This window comes from Podarcis cretensis (genome assembly GCF_951804945.1).
Source record: "Podarcis cretensis genome assembly, chromosome: 13".
NCBI lineage: Eukaryota > Metazoa > Chordata > Lepidosauria > Squamata > Lacertidae > Podarcis > Podarcis cretensis.
In genome coordinates this window covers 11557849-11574962 of record NC_137182.1, presented here as the reverse complement: position 1 = coordinate 11574962, position 17114 = coordinate 11557849, and the positions used below count along the sequence as shown (strand labels likewise).

At 48.7% G+C, this 17114-nt stretch overlaps 1 protein-coding gene across 1 annotated transcript in view; it reads right to left on the bottom strand.

The window, feature by feature from the left end:
• WNK4 (WNK lysine deficient protein kinase 4) overlaps positions 1–17114 on the bottom strand; it is a gene marked incomplete at its 5' end in the record, with an annotated part of 67333 nt that overhangs the window by 4659 nt on the left and 45560 nt on the right. The window contains 9 exons of the mRNA XM_079949280.1: positions 669–868; positions 956–1271; positions 3703–3799; positions 6436–6941; positions 8386–8538; positions 11782–11839; positions 12579–12740; positions 12835–12951; positions 16676–16817. Coding sequence (XP_079805406.1) covers positions 669–868; positions 956–1271; positions 3703–3799; positions 6436–6941; positions 8386–8538; positions 11782–11839; positions 12579–12740; positions 12835–12951; positions 16676–16817 — 1751 coding nt within the window. The remainder of the gene's footprint in view (positions 1–668; positions 869–955; positions 1272–3702; positions 3800–6435; positions 6942–8385; positions 8539–11781; positions 11840–12578; positions 12741–12834; positions 12952–16675; positions 16818–17114) is intronic.

The following is a 17114-nucleotide window of genomic DNA, read 5'->3' as shown; positions in this document are numbered from 1 at the left end:
TTCCACTTGGACTACTGCAATGTGCTCTACGTGGGGCTACCTTTGAAGGTGACCTGGAAACTACAACTAATCCAGAATGCAGCAGCTAGATTGGTGACTGGGAGCGGCCGCCGAGACCACATAACACCGGTCTTGAAAGACCTACATTGGCTCCCAGTACGTTTCCGAGCACAATTCAAAGTGTTGGTGCTGAACTTTAAAGCCCTAAAAGGCCTCGGCCCAGTATACCTGAAGGAGCATCTCCACCCCCATCGTTCTGCCCAGACACTGAGGTCCAGCTCCGAGGGCCTTCTGGCGGTTCCCTCATTACGAGAAACAAATATACAGGGAACCAGGCAGAGGGCCTTCTCGGTATTAGCGCCTGCCCTGTGGAATGCCCTCCCACCAGATGTCAAAGAGATAAACAACTACCTGTCATTCAGAAGACATCTTAAGGCAGCCCTGTTCAGGGAAGTTTTTAATGTGTGACATCTTAGTGTATTTTTGGTCTTTGTGGAAGCCGCCCAGAGTGGCTGGGGAAACCCAGCCAGATGGGTGGGGTACAAATAATGAATTATTATTATTATTATTATCTGAAAGTGCACACCAGCTGCAGAACCGAGAGCCACGTAGTCGCTGCCTCTACTTGGCACTTGCCAACCTAGGGCGGCGGCGCGGAGGCAGCTTACCCTGAGGTTGCGCCAAGTCCACCCGCTGCAGGCTGCTGCGGCGCGCGAAGGGATTTCCCTTGGAGAAGCGGCGCTGGCGGCTGGAGAGCATGTCGGCGGGGGACACGATCCCGGCGGGCGGCACCTTGCCCAGGCGGGCGTACAGCGCCTCAATCTCCTTCTTCTGCCGGGCCTGGAGAACTTCAACCTCAGAGAGGTGCCTGAGAAGGAAAGAGCGGGCGTTGGGTCAGGGAGGTGGGGCTGCGGGGAGAAAGGGACCTCCACCCCCCAACGAACCCCACACTCACTTCTGGCGCAAGGCCTGCAGCTCGTCCCAGACCTCGTCATCCTCAGGGCTGTCCGAGTCGTCGCTGCTCGGGTACGAGAGGCTGTGAGAGCAGCTCATCCAGACGGGAGTGCTGGGCTGAGCCTCCCCTTCCCCCTCCGCTTCCGCCACAGGGGTGGTGCCCTCCTCAGCGTCCTGCACCGGCGTCCCGCCCGGAGACCCGCTGTCCGACTCCGTGGTGCTGGAAGAGCTGGTGCTGTCGCCCCTTGGGGGGTTCTCGGGGAGCACATCCCGCGTGGGGGTCACCTGGAAACGGCCCAGGATCTGGGGCTTGGGCTCTGTCGGCGGGGGGAAAATTGGGGGGCAGGTTAACAATAATAATAAGGGACTGTGGGTTAAACCACAGAGCCTAGGACTTGCCGATCAGAAGGTCGGTGGTTCGAATCCCTGCGATGAGGTGAGCTCCCGCTGCTCAGTCCCTGCTCCTGCCAACCTAGCAGTTCGAAAGCACGTCAAAGTGCAAGTAGATAAATAGGTACCGCTCTGGTGGGAAGGTAAACGGTGTTTCGACTGGACCTAATGGTCAGGGGTCCCTTTACCTTTACCTTAGGTTAACAGTGAGGATGGGGAGAAGCCTCAGGCGTCCCCCAATATAAAGGGGTTCTTGGAGAAAGAACCACCAGTGCTTAAATTCTTTAATAATGTTGGTACTAATTGTGTGTCTCCTCCTCGAGAGGTCCGGAGGGTGGCAACACGAGAACGGGGCCTTCTCTGCAGTGGCTCCCCGTCTGTGGAATGCACTCCCCAGGGAAGTTTGCCTCGCACCTTCATTATACACCTTTAGGCGCCAGGCAAAAACATTCCTTTTTAACCAGGCCTTTGGTTGATCTGATTTACATCATATGCCCTTTTAAAATGTGGTTTTTTGGGGGAGGTGGCTATTGGGGTGTTGTTTTTATTTTTATTATGTATTTTGTGCTTTTATATCTTGATTTTATTTTGTGAACTGTCCTGAGACCTCCAGGTATAGGACGGTATATAAATTCAATCAATAATAATAATAATAATAATAATCAATAAACATGTGCCGAGTTCTCTCTATAAAGCTTAATGATGTTTAAAGCTCTCTATAAAGCTTAATATTTCAGAACAAATGTGAAATATAATGTATGTGTATGTACAGTATGTAACTAAAAATTCAATAAAGATCATCTGGGGGGGGGAAAGCTTAATATTTCAAATAACTGATAGCAGCAGAAAGAGAAGCGGAAACCTCTTTCCCCTTTAAATCTTTTCTTACTTTGTTTCCCCCCCCTTCCCCTCTTTGTTTTCTTTATGATTGTCAATTCTTGATAGCTCTCTAATGCTTCTTACATATACGTTTTGATTTCTGAATATTTATATTCAGGATAAATGAAGATATATGCAGAAAGGTCATGGGTAGAAAAGGAAGGGAATCTCTGTGTGACAAGAGAAACCAGAGTGGGTTTTCCTCAGGTTGAGGAAGCGGGAAAACTCTCCCAAATGAGAGGTGGGAAGACTGACTTCTTTGTATGTGGTTTGAAGATTAAGGTAAAATAGAGGGCTATATATATATTTAATTTTGTGTTTTATTACGATTCTTGCTAATATCGTTTTGTTATTATTATTTACTTTCTCCTCTGTTCTTTGTACTGTTTTGTATTATTGCTTTTTAGATTAGTTTGGCTTTTAACGTATCATATGCTGAAAACTCTTATTAATAAATTTGAGTCTTATAAAGCTTAATAACGTAAAATGCCCTGAAGCCATAAATCTCTCCCCTGAGCGCTCGTTCCTCTTATTCCAAGGGAGCTCAGCTGCAGTTGCCAAGCGAGAATCACAGAATCAGAAGGGACCCTGGGTGTCATCTATCCCAACCCCCCTGGCAATGCAGGAATCTCAACATGCTGTCCCCCATCCCATTTGAAACCATGGCGGACCCTGCTTAGCTTTGCAAAGGTGAAAAGGCCACCACAGTGAGAGGTCTCTCCATTCCTAGTTTGCGTTTTCTTGAGCACAGAGAATACGTTTCCAGGACTGTAGGCGGAACGCTGCGCTGAAGACAGCTGCATTCTCAAGCCCTGCTGCTGCCCCAAACAGTTGCACATCCTATTGGGCTGCATCAATAGGAGTATAGCATCTAGATCAAGGGAAGTAATAGTGCCACTGTATTCTGCTCTGGTCAGACCTCACCTGGAGTACTGTGTCCAGTTCTGGGCACCACAGTTCAAGAAAGACACTGACAAACTGGAACGTGTCCAGAGGAGGGCAACCAAAATGGTCAAAGGCCTGGAAACGATGCCTTATGAGGAACAGCTAAGGGAGCTGGGCATGTTTAGCCTGGAGAAGAGGAGGTTAAGGGGTGATATGATAGCCATGTTCAAATATTTAAAAGGATGTCACATGGAGGAGGGAGAAAGGTTGTTTTCTGCTGCTCCAGAGAAGCGGACACGGAGCAATGAATCCAAACTACAAGAAAGAAGATTCCACCTAAACATTAGGAAGAACTTCCTGACAGTAAGAGCTGTTCGACAGTGGAATTTGCTGCCAAGGAGAGTGGTGGAGTCTCCTTCTTTGGAGGTCTTTAAGCAGAGGCTTGACAACCATATGTCAGGAGTGCTCTGATGGTGTTTCCTGCTTGGCAGGGGGTTGGACTCGATGGCCCTTGTGGTCTCTTCCAACTCTATGATTCTATGATTCTATGCCACAGCCGCAAAGATTTATCTCTGGCCCCCAAACACTCCACACCTTCATTGATGGGCGAGAGCCGAGGTGGCGGCACCTTGGAGGTGGAAGAATCTGGCGCACTGAGCAGTGACCCAGACCAGGAGGAGGCGGGAGGCACCTGTTGAGAGAAAGTTTGGTTTGTGTGAGACGTCAGTACCGAACCTCCCCATTTCCACCCCATTCGCTGGACCTAATGTTAGTTCCCTGCCTCCTGGACACCCACATTTAGCACACACACCCTGGGACAACTAATCTGCTTGGGGTGATACCTGGTTTTCAACATCACGATATATCGTCAGCTAAATATTGTGATATACCGATATATCACAATGTTTGAAAAAACGATGGTACTATGTAAAGGGGAACAGTTGGGCTGGGTGATGGCTGGTTTTCAACTTCACAATATATTGCCAGCTAAATATTGCGATATACCGATATAGCGCGGCGTTTGAAATAACGATAGTACTATGTATAGAGGAACAGTAGGGCTGGGTGATGGCTGGTTTTCAACTTCACGATATATCGCCAGCTAAATATTGTGATATACCGCTATATCACAATGCTTGTGTGATGGCCTGGGATTCCGATTCAGAGGCTGAACCAGAAGAATCCCAGCCTGCACAGGAGTCCCCGCCTCCAGGGCCGGCTGAACTGGGGCAAGGCCTAGATTCTGAGGAGCCTGCACCTGTGTCAGATCCTCAAGAGCAGGCACCAGGTGAAACCCTTCTGGCCCCAGAGGTGCTTGAGGACTCAGTGGCTACAGGTGAGCCTCCTCCGGGGCCCAGTAACCCTTCGGCCTCTCCTGAACTACAGAGGCTTAGGGCAGAGAGGCGAAGGGAACTGGTTGCTCCCAGGAGGAGTGCTCGCCTTAAGGCCAGAGGAGGCGGGGCTCCTGGGGGCCGGGACCGCCCCTGGCCTTAGAAGAAGATAAAGGTCAGTCAGCCCGGTCCCAGGTTGCGGGAGCAACGTCGTTGTTGGCTTCAGACCTTCCAGTGTTCCTGTTCCCTGCTCGGCCTCCTGTTCCTGACCTTCCAGCGTTCCTGTTCCCTGCCCGGCCTCCTGCTTCTGATCTTCCAGTGCTCCTGTTCCCGCCTGGCTCCCAGCTTCTGACCTTCCAGCGTTCCTGTTCCCTGCCCAGCCTTTTGCTTCTGACCTCCCAGCGTTCCTGTTCCCCGCCCGGCTCCCTGTTTCGGACCTCGCCTCTCATCTCGTGAACTCTGACTACGATCACGGTACCTTTCCCCCGGGACCAGCACAGCTTGAAATAACGGTGGAACTACATAAAGGAGCTGGGTGATGGCTGGTTTTCAAATTCACGATATATCGCCAGCTAGGTATTGTGATATACCGCTATATCACAATGCCTGAAATAACGGTGGAACTACATAAAAGAGCTGGGTGATGGCTGGTTTTCAACTTCACGATATATCGCCAGCTAAGTATTGTGATATACCGCTATATCACAATGCCTGAAATAACGGTGGAACTACATAAAAGAGCTGGGTGATGGCTGGTTTTCAACTTCACGATATATCTCCAGCTAAATATTGTGATATACCGCTATATCACAATGCTTGAAATAATGGTGGAACTACATAAAGGAGCTGGGTGATGGCTGGTTTTCAATTTCACGATATATCGCCATCTAAATATTGCGATATACTGCTATATCATGATGTTTGAAATGACGATGGAACTATGTCAGCAGAGGCATAAGCTGGCTCTTTTTTGTGACTGTGGTACCCAGTTCGGCTACTGATTGATTGTGTGACTGCAGTACATTGTTTATTGCTTTCATTTTATGGATCCATGGTCTCGTTAGATAGTAAAATTCATGTTTGAGGGGTTGCTGTTAATCATCCGGAATGGATTAACCCGTTTTACATTACTTTCTATGGGAAAGCTGCCTTGCTTTTGGAACGCTTTGCTTTTGGAACGGCCTTCCGGAACAGATTAAGTTTGAGAACCAAGGTACCACTGTATTGCTGGCGGTACATTTGAAATACTTTATAGTCACTTGTACAACTTGTATACAGATTACACAAACACACCCCACTCAGCTCTCTTAGTCTTAATTCCCCTCGTTTACTTACACACACACACCAAACCTGAAAGTCAGTTGCCCTGTTGTTATCTTTTCATTCAGCAGCCTAACAGCCCACAGATAGAAGCTGTTCTTTACCCTGTTGGTGCGACTAATCATGCTTCTATATCTTCTGCCTGAGGGCTACATTAAAGGTACCCCTGACCATTAGGTCCAGTCGTGACCGACTCTGGGGTTGCGGCGCTCATCTCGCTTTATTGGCCAAGGGAGCCGGCGTACAGCTTCCGGGTCATATGGCCAGCATGACTAAGCCGCTTCTGGCGAACCAGAGCAGCGCACGGAAACGCCGTTTACCTTCCCGCCGGAATGGTACCTATTTATCTACTTGCACTTTGACGTGCTTTCAAACTGCTAGGTTGGCAGGAGCTGGGACCGAGCAACGGGAGCTCACCCCATTGCGGGGATTCGAACCGCCGACCTTCTGATCAGCAAGCCCTAGGCTCTGTTGTTTAACCCACAGCGCTACCCGCGTTCCTGAGGGATATATTATGGTGTTCTAAACCAGGTTATCACCCAGCCTTGCTCTCCAGCTCTCTCATGCTGCTTCCTGAGATAGTTCCATTTCTTTATTTCCCAGCACCACATGCACACGCGATCATGCGCAAATGTGGGGGGCGGGAGGACGCCTGCACGCACATCTGCACACTCACCATGCCATCGTCGGGCCTGCTGGTGGTTGGTGTACTCAGGGACGGCAGAGAGCCTGGAGGTGCTGGCATCCCCAATGCGCCATTGACTAGCTGGGCCGGTTTGGCAGGAGGAACCATGACCTCAGGGTAGACGAATCGCGCGGGAGCTGGGCTAGGCGGGCAGAGCACTGGTGACTGCGAGACCGGCGAGGTGTAGAGAGGTCCTGCCTGGGCGGAAGCCGCGGTCACGGCAGGAAGAAGGGACTGAGCCACGCTCATCACCGCCAGGGAGAAGACGTTGGCGAGAGAGAGCAGCGGGGACGTGGAGGGGGTCCAGAGCGAGGCGGCGGGAGGCTGTACGGCAGGGACGACTGGCGGGGCGGGCGGCGGGGGGAGGGACAGCGTGGGAAGGAGGGGGCTTAGTGGGGCAATGGGCTGGGGAACAGGGAAGAGGTACGGAGGCGTGGCAGGAGCTGTCGGCAGCATGTGGTAAGGCGGCCAGGTTTGTGCCGGCACGCAGGGGACACCTGTAAGGAGGAAGGCAGATTTGGCAGGTGAGCAGGAGAGGCAAGGAAACAGCATCATTGCAGAACACAAAGCTCTTGTTGGCAGGGCGGCCCAGCAAGATGCCTTTGTTTTTATTTACAGTTGTACTTCGAGTTAAGAACTTAATTCGTTCTGGAGGTCCGTTCTTAACCTGAAACTGTTCTCTTTCCCCCTCCCCCAAATTTTTTTATTGGTTTTCACAACATTATAAACAAACAAACACATAAGACAAACAAACATAAATAATAGCCTTGTTAATAATTACACTTATTAACGTTGTTAATTGACTTCCTCGCTTCCCCTTGGTTGAATTTCATTGCATATCCTTTTAACGGTTTTCCAAATCACAGTTCTTATAAAATTTAACTTAAACATTAACATCCTTAGATCTTCACATTATGAAATTAAACATATAACCTGAAACTGTTCTTAACCTGAAGCACCACTTTAGCTAACGGGGCCTCCCGCTGCCGCCACACCGCCAGAGCATGATTTCTGTTCTAATCCTGAAGCAAAGTTCTTAACCCAAGGTACTATTTCTGGGCTAGCGGAGTCTGTAACCTGAAGCGTCTGTAACCTGAAGCGTATGTAATCTGAGGTACCACTGTATTTATAAATCATCACCATCATTTTATGTTTCTTTCTACCTTGCCTTTTCCCTGATGGTGGGACTCAAGGCGGCTTACAGATAAAAGCAAGAATCCTTAAAAACACAGGGGGGGGGGGACAATAATTAAGAAATACAGTCGTACCTTGGATCTCAAACACCTTGGCTCCTGAACAAATCGGCTCCTGAACGACTGAAACCCGGAAGTGAGTGTTCCGGCTTTCGAAGGATTTTCTGTAGCCAAATGTCCGGCGAGGCTTCCACAGCTTCCGATTGGCTGCAAGAGCTTCCTGCAGCCAATCAAAAGCCGCACTTTGATTTCCGAACATTTTGGGAGTCGAACGGACTTCCGGAACGGATTCCGTTCGACTTCCAAGGTACGACTGTAGTTAAAACAGTAACGGAACTAAAACTATGTACAGAAAGGAGATGGATGGCCTGCTTAACCATTAAAATTCTCTTAATAAAATTATGGATGATACACAGCTGGCTCCTACAGAAGATTGGATATTTCGCCAGACTCGGCCTACATGTTTCTCCAAACCCAGAAAACCTTTTTAAAAACCCACACACTCCTATATGAAAGTGTGTCCGATTCGGTGTATTTGTTCAGGATTCACACCCACACCCATCTAGCCTCCAAACCCTCTGTTTGCAACGGATCATCCCATTTCCTTGCTAAATACTTAGATATCCAACCCGTGTTCCGCATTTCAAAGAACTGGACTGATGTCCCATGGGAAAGCAGGAGCGATAAGGCTCCCAGGCTCACACTTGCCTGAGCATTTCTACCAAAGCAGGAAACAGATTGGTTTTACCTGTGGGTACTGTTGAAAGCAAAGGCAACCCAAAGTTATGGGTGCTTGGAGGGGGAACACTGGAGTTGAAGGACTCGTTCTCAGAGACGGGGTCTACCAGAGAAGCTTGGACGGGGGACGTGACTGACTGCCCAGGGCTGGAGCAACCAAAATCTGAAACAAGGAGCAAAGAGGTTGAGGGAACGTTCTTTCACATGTGGTGGACTCATAAAAGGGTACAGTGGTACCTTGGGTTAAGAACTTAATTCGTTCTGGAGGTTCTTAACCTGAAACTGTTCTTAACCTGAAGCACCACTTTAGCTAATGGGGCCTCCCGCTGCCTCTACGCCATTTCTGTTCTCATCCTGAAGAAAAGTTCTTAACCCGAGGTACTATTTCTGGGTTAGCAGAGTCTGTAACCTGAAGCGTCTGTAACCCGAGGTACCACTGTATTGAGAAATGATCTATAATGAATTTTTAAAAATGTTTTAAAGTGCTTTCCCAAAAAACTTTCTGTTGGGGATAATTCAGACTGAAATTCCCAGGTGTCAAAAAAGGTTGTTTTTGCATGCTACCACTGCGGCCTATGTTTTGTTAGCCCCAAAATGGAAAACAAGCGAGGTCCCAACCAAAGAAGAATAGCAACTTAAGTAGACACAATATGCACAGCTTGCAGACTTAACATATAGAATAAGAGAACAAGAAGAACATGTTTAGAGAAGATTGGAGAACGCTTATTGAATATATGGGAAATAACTGCGTACAGCTGAAAAAGCTGGCAGCATTAAGATAAATTCAGCAGTATAAGAAAGTTATGAGGGGCGTAATAATGGAATACTGAATGGTATAGTTTTTGTAAAATATGCAGGGATTTATGATACGTAAAGTGAACCATGGACAGAGAAGAAGGGAAGTCATTGATACCATAAGGATGTAAAAATGAGTACTTTAAATTATAAAACAGAAAATTTAATTTAAAATTATATGCAAAATCTGATACAAGAAGAAAGGCCAGTCTGATAACCATCAGCTACAGCTTCTTTTCTCCTTAAGGTACTCCTCACGCTGTTCCTAAAAGATCATCACTGGCTCCCAGTACATTTCCGAGCACAACTCAAAGTGTTGGTGCAGACCTTTAAGGCCCTCAACTGCTTTGGCCCAGTATACCTGAAGGAGCGTCTCCACCCCCATCGATCAGCCTGGACACTGAGGTCCAGCTCTGAGGGCCTTCTGCTGGCTCCCTCACTGCAAGAAGTGAGGTTACAGGGAACCAGGCAGAGGGCATTTTCAGTAGTTGTGGAACGCCCTGCCATCAAATGTCAAGGAAATAAACAGCTTATCTGACTTTTAGAAGACTTCTCTTTTTTTAAAAAAGAATAATAATATTTATTAAAGTTTTAAATGTTACAAAAAGAAAAAGACATACAGTGGTGCCTCGCAAGACGAAATTAATCCGTTCCGTGAGGCTCTTCGTATAGCGGTTTTTTCGTCTTGCGAAGCAAGCCCATTGACAGCTTAGCGGATTAGCGCTATTAGCGGTTTAGCGGCTTTTAGCGGATCAGCTGATAAGCGGCTTATCAGCAGATCAGCTGATAAGCGGCTTAGGGCTTAGGAAAAGGGGGGGAAAAGGGAAAAAACCCCGCAGGAACTCGCAAGACATTTTCGTCTTGCGAAGCAAGCCCATAGGGAAATTTGTTTTGCAAAGCGCCTCCAAAACGGAAAATCCTTTCGTCTAGCGGGTTTTCCGTCTTGCGAGGCGTTCGTCTTGCGGGGCACCACTGTAATTCCAAATTGAACAAAAACATAACCACACATCACAGTAAAAAAAAATAGAAGAGAATAGATAAATAATAATAATAATAATAATAAAAAACCCAGAAAAACAGAAAAATAGAAACAATTAAAAAAAAACACAACGAACCTTCCCATAATTTATCTTTCAATAACTTGTTTCCTTGACCTCCTCACACCTCCCTTTTTTTGTATTCTAGTTCAGTTAGCTATTTCAGCAAATCCTTTCCATCTTTCCCAATTTTTATCCTATAATTTATCTTAATATAATGTAGCTTTACCTTTCCTCCTTTCATCCATTAACAATCTATTTTTACTTAATCCTTTATAATATTTCCGCTAAAGCCACATAACTTCATTCCAGCCTCCTTCTAACATTCCTTAATTTTACAATGTTTCTGTAAATAAACTTTAAATTTCTTCCAATCTTCCTGACTTTTAGAAGACTTCTCAAGGCAGCCCTGTATAGGGGAGTTTTCAGTGTTTCATATTTTACTGTGCTTAATGATTTTAATTTGTTGGAAGCTGCCCAGAGTGGCTGGGGAACCTGTCAGATGGACGGCATATAAATAAGTTGTTGTTGTTATCTCTCCCTGCTTTTAGCATAGCTCTCTTTCTGACTCACTAGTTGCTGTAGAAAGAGGCATACAGTCCTGTGAGACCCCATCCATTCCCTGTACAGTGGTGCCCCGCAAGACGAATGCCTCGCAAGACGGAAAACCCGCTAGACGAAAGGGTTTTCCGTTTTTTGAGGCGCTTCGCAAGACGAATTTCCCTATGGGTTTGCTTCGCAAGACGAAAACGTCTTGCGATTTTTTTCGCTCCCCCCCCCCCTTCTAAGCCGCTAAGCCGCTAATAGCGCTTAGCCGCTAATAGCCGCTAATAGTGCTAATCCGCTAAGCCGCTAATAGGGTTGCTTCGCAAGATGAAAAAACCGCAAGACGAAGAGACTCGCGGAACGGATTCTTTTCGTCTTGCGAGGCACCACTGTACTCATGCACACCTATTTTCTTAAATGATGAAGGTCTCTTAAATCAGATAGAGCAGAGATGAGAACCCCTGAAATATCAACCCTTCCATTATTCCAAGTGTGCGTGTGGCAGAACCAGACTGAGTACAGTGGTGCCTCGCAAGACGAAAAGAATCCGTTCCGCAAGTCTCTTCGTTTTGCGGTTTCTACGTCTTGCGAAGCAACCCTATTAGCGGCTTAGCGGATTAGCGCTATTAGCGGCTTAGCGGCTATTAGCGGCTTAGCGGCTTAGAAAAAGGGGGGGGGAAGCGAAAAAAATCGCAAGACTCGCAAGACCCATAGAGAAATTCGTCTTGCGAAGCGCCTCCAAAACGGAAAACCCTTTCATCTAGCGGGTTTTTCGCCTTGTGAGGCATTCGTCTTGCGGGGCACCACTGTACTGTAATATCAGGGATGGCCCATGCATGAGGCAGACTGAAGAAGCTGACTTCCCCTGAGAAATATTCTCTTGAATTACAGTTCCAGATCAACGTGTGGACCCTTGCCTTTCACCCTTTCTCCCATTCAATTTGACGGTTAACTTCAGAGACCAGCCCTGGTTAAGAAAAGGGCACAGGTGTGCTAATCTGGGGTATGGAAGGTGTTGGGTTACATACCGCTAAGAGATGAGGATGAAGAGATGGAGCGCGAGAGGCCTTGCGGAGGCAGCTCACCCTACAATGACACAGAATTAAAAAATAAAATGTTTTCGTTGGGCCCAGGAGAAATCTAAAACATCATATGGATGAAAGCAAAGGCACATAGGGCTAGTTTGCCGGCAGGGTTTACTCTGAAATTAGGCCTGAAATGTGTAAAGTAATAAAGCAAGCACACTTCGGACCACGTGCAGAGCGCCTTTGCCTTTTCACAAACCAACCACCATAAACCTGGGATTAAATGGAAGGTTTTTTGGCTCAGGGTGTCGCATTCAGAAGGGCTTGGACCCTTCCTCCTCGTCCCACCCGCCCTGTCTCTGCAGGGAAAATAGGCCTCACATTCTGAGGGAGGAGGAAACAAGGAAAAAGCCGCCGGAAGCTGTGGGAAGGCTGATGATGTCGGAAGGGATCTTTACTCAATTTGACACGGAATAAAAAATAATAATACATTTTTATTTATACCCCGCCCTTCCCTGTTCAAAAACCGGACTCAGGGAGGCTAACAACAGATTTAAAACACTTAATTATAAAAGCAGCATAAAATACAGTAGAAAAACATGAATAACAATAAAATTCAAAATGGGGAAGTGGGAAAGACACCTGTAAGTCCGTTTGAAACAACTGACAAAGCACATCTGTGTGTCTAAAAGGTTTGCTGGACTTCATTCTGGCTTCACTGAAACCAGAGGGGGAGATCAGGGCTGAAACATCCGGGAGGCTACCTAACTTTCCCCGGCTTCCGTGGGTCTGGCACTCACCGAGAGTCCATCAGCAGCCAAAATTGGGGACAGGCTCCCTGTTTCAGGGCTGCCCAGAGACCCCAGGTCTTTGCTCAGGAGGGTCCCCACACGCTGGATAATATCACGGATTCTCCGGATGAATCCCTCCTGCTCAGATTTCAGGATGAATTCCTTGGCAACCTGAAGAAGACGGAGACACAAAGGGGGAGAGGAGTCAGAGTCAGGAGAGAGCACGTCAAAATCTTACCGAAATGTGAAAACCCTGCGTCCTCACCATGACAGCGGCAATCTCCTCTGGGCTGTCTCCATCCAGGTCAAATTTGAAGGTCACCATCTTGTTGTTGTACGTTTGCAGCTGGCACTCAACCACTCGGTCATTCTGGACTGGCATCTGCACACATGGAAGGTTGCAAATTAAACAACAACACTACCACACGGAGACTCTTGAGACTATCCAACCACCTAGAAAAGGGGTCAGCAAACTTACCGCGCCTCGGGCCGGTGTCTCCAGCGCCAATCGCGTGGCGGGCCAGAGGGAGGGGAGCGCGTGCCCATACGTGTGTGCACACGCTATTTCCGGCACACTTCCAGGTCGGAGGAGCACTGGAAATAATGCTTGCGCATGCGCAAATAATGCTTACGCATGTGCACAAGCTATTTCTGGTGCTCCTCTGACCCGGAAGTGGGTAGCTGCGCAGCATAGTGCCGGGCCAGATAAATGAGTCCCTTGGGTCTTATCCGGCCCGTGGGCCTTAGTTTGGGGACCCCTGAACTAGAACCTTGCAGGGGAAAGGACGAAATGGTGCGTGCCCCTTTCCCCAAGCCCATTGGATGAACAGAGTGAAATATGATGTTTCCGACCAGTTCTAGCTTTCGTTTGCAGATGAATTATGCCTGCTGGGTGGCCAGTTATGTTTCGGAGGCAGCAAATATTTCTGAAGCCCAGTAGCTGAAAACCACAGGAAAGGCGTGTGCTCTTGTACTGAGGTCCTGCGTGAGGGTTTTCCCACGAGCCTCTGGGTGGCCACTGTGAGTACAGAATGCAAATTGGTTGTGCCATTGGCCTGATCCAGCAGGCTCTCCTTATGCAGGAAGGAAAACAGTTGTCTGAACTGCCACTTGATTTTAAGAGTCTAAAAACAAATACACTAGATTTGAAGAAGCCACATAAGAAAAGACTTCTTGGATCAGGCCAATACCCCATTTAATTCAGTATCCTGTTCCCACGGTGTTGGTGCTGGGAACAGTGGCATTGCAACGGGGGTGAAGGGGGGCAGTGCGCCCCAGGTGCCTGTTGGGATACTGCCGGGGAGACGGGGGCATCAGGCAGGCCCCCAGCTGGTTCGAGCCACCGGCCGGCAGCTGGACGATCACCTGTCTCCCTTGGAACAGCGTCAGTCAGCGACAAGAGCCTCAGATACGTTTAGAGACCCATGCACACTCTATCAGCAGAGTGAATAAATATTCTCACAGCAGAAGTAGCGGACAGCGAAATGCGTAAGAATACAGTGGTGCCTCGCAAGACGAAAATAATCCGTTCCGCGAGTCTCTTCGTCTTGCGGTTTTTTCGTCTTGCGAAGCAACCCTATTAGCGGCTTAGAAAAAGGGGGGGGGAGCGAAAAAAATCGCAAGACTCGCAAGACGGTTTCGTCTTGCGAAGCAAGCCTATATGGAAATTCGTCTTGCGAAGCGCCTCGAAAAACGGAAAACCCTTTCGTCTAGCGGGTTTTTCGTCTTGCGAGGCATTCATCTTGCGGAGCACCACTGTATTTACAGCATTTATTCAGGACAGTTCAGGAACAAAGGAAACATGTCTGCTTCCCTTCGTCTCCAGCAAAACAGCAACAACACAAAAGCTATATACAAATGGAAGTTCCCAGCAAGTGCTGGAAGTAAACAGGCATGTGACACACAAACCTGTACACATGCCTGTTCCCTTTTAAGGTGGAACGGAACTATATCCTAGCACCCTCCCCCTTTCCGTGTAACCTGTCGTACCTGCAACCCAACTGCAACCTCTGTACATAAACCTTAAGTTGTTCTCTGTTAACAACCTTAGACAACAGATCTGCAGGAATTTCGTTTCCTGGCATGTAGGACACCTGAATGAGTCCTTTCTGAATACACTCTCTTGCACGATGTAACTTTATGCCATGTCTGGGAGGGGGGGTGCCAAGAAGGCACCCTTTGGGGGCTCGTCCCGCAGCGGCGGCACAAGCAGCCATTGCGCTGCTGCAGGCCCATGTGGAGAATCCTCCGTTTGTGGCTGCAGCAGTGAGCAGAGGATCGCTGTACATAACAACGTAACGCTGCCGCACATGCACTGTACATAGCGGTTTGCCGCCGGCGCCACTCAAGCGCTGTACAGACGGCGGTGGGATCCCTCCGTTGCCACTATGTAGAGGATCCTTCGTTCATGGCTGCAGCAGAGGATCCCGGCACCGTCCGTATGGTGCTAGAGCGCCAGCAAACCGCTATATACAGCTCATGTGCGACGTCGCTACATACAGCAAATGCGTCATACATAGCAATGCCACACATGCGCCCTATGTAGCGACGGCCTGCCCTGGGTGTCACGATGCCTTCGTTCGCCCCTGGCTGGGAAGCTGGAAGAGCAATGAACTGGTGCCACACAGCGGTTTTGTACTCAAAGCTAGCCCAATAATTTGCCTTTCGGCTTGAAGTTACTGCAGCACTCACTGAACAATTAGAATCACGCGCTAGTGACACAGCTCGTTTAAAATCATGGTCGACAGGGTTTCCTCCTGACGTCATGATTAATGGAGGTAGCTCTCCACTGCCATCTGGAGCAGTGGGGAGGTTCAGGCAGGGGAAAGTCAGGATTTATGAGGTAAAATTCCTGCCAATTGCTCCCTAGGGGGTTCTGGGGTGCACACTGCATCCCACTGTGTCGCTTAAGCTCGTGTCTGCCAACTTGAAAGACAAGAGCGGGTGCGACCTGGGAGTGTGTCTCTGCCTCTCTCTCCGACAAGATTAGTGACTGGTTCCTCATTAATTTGGAATATTGGCATTAATCAGGAGGCGCTCCTGAAACGATATATGATAACGGGCTGCAATCAATCAGCTGCCGAAATGACTGGGTTTGGCTCTTTGAAGGTATTTGAATTCTCAAGCTTGGAAATAGAAATAATAATAATAATAATAATAATAATAATAATAATAATAATAATTTATTTATACCCCGCCCATCTGGCGGGGTTTCCCTCACAACAGCCGGAAAGGAAGGGGGAGGACAAGGCGCTTTGTGTCTACATATGGTTTTCAAAGGGTTCCTTTTTTCTGTTGTCCCCCCTGCAAAATGAAAACATTAATGGTAGCTGTAATGGTTCTAAGGGGTTGCTCGTGAGTAAGCAGGTGCCTATCTCCCCGGCTGGGTGCAAACATCTGGCTGGGTTGCCAAAGTGAACCTTTTCTGTCCGGACAGCCACTCACCCGTGGCTGACTCAATCGCTGGCAGAATCCGTCAGTGGGCGTTTCTTGAACTTCTTCCAGCAAAGAAGCTCTTTGACGCCTAGTCTCCTCCTACTCTCTCTGCACGAAAGCCTTCTGCGCAGGGAGGGCGTGGGCAACGGAGGACCCCTACTCTCCCCGCTGGTCCCAGGCAAGGAGTCATGGGACCACCTCGCCACTTCCCCCACCTGCCCCCCTTCTCCACTGGTGCTACGCTGATTCTCTTCCCCAGAAGATGAGCTGCTCCTCCCGATCCCTGGATGCTCTCTGGAATCCCTCTGGCTTTCACTCTCCCCCTCCAGTACTGATGGCAGTTCCTTGACAGTAGCCTTTCCTTCGAACACCAGTAATTCATGTGAGCTCAGGCTGTCTCACTCTGGGGGGAAAAATACAGTGTTGAATCCATGCTTAGTCATGTCAAGAGCAGGCCCACTGCAATCCATGGGGCTTGAATTCCAGTGGGTCTACTCAAAGCACTACTCAAAGTCTGGATCCAGCCCACTGTCAGTCAGTCAGGAAACCTAACCAGCTGAGAACTACAGGATATATATTAGCGCAATGGAGATGGGAGTTCAGAACCACACACAAATATCCCGATCAGGACACATAGCACCCAAGCCTGTTGCAATGCGGGCAGCACTCACGTTTGTGATGCGTAGGCGAGATCGGGCACGGCGGCGCAGCAGTCTTCCAGACCCTTTCTTGGCCAGGGGCTTCGCTCGGCGCTCGCTCGCAGAGATACCCTCGTAACCATCGCTCAAGCCAGACGCTACGTCAGACGTGTAGCTGCGTCGCGGGCGACCAAAACAGGAAGTGAAACGTGAGCAAATGTGACTGATCTGGGCACACATGACGAAATGTGCCTCGGCTTACTGCCCCTCTGAATCTCTCTCTGCTCTTGATTTCACTGTGCCAGGACGGGTGAATCTGTGGCAAGGGCACATGTGGGCATCCTTTACCAGTCATGAGGAGAAGGAGGCACCATTGCCCTGAAGGCCCAGCCCAGACACAGCTCGCCTCCCTGCGGCTGTGGCATCGGTGATGGAGCCACCTAATTCAACTCCCTCAAAATCGTGCGCCTGG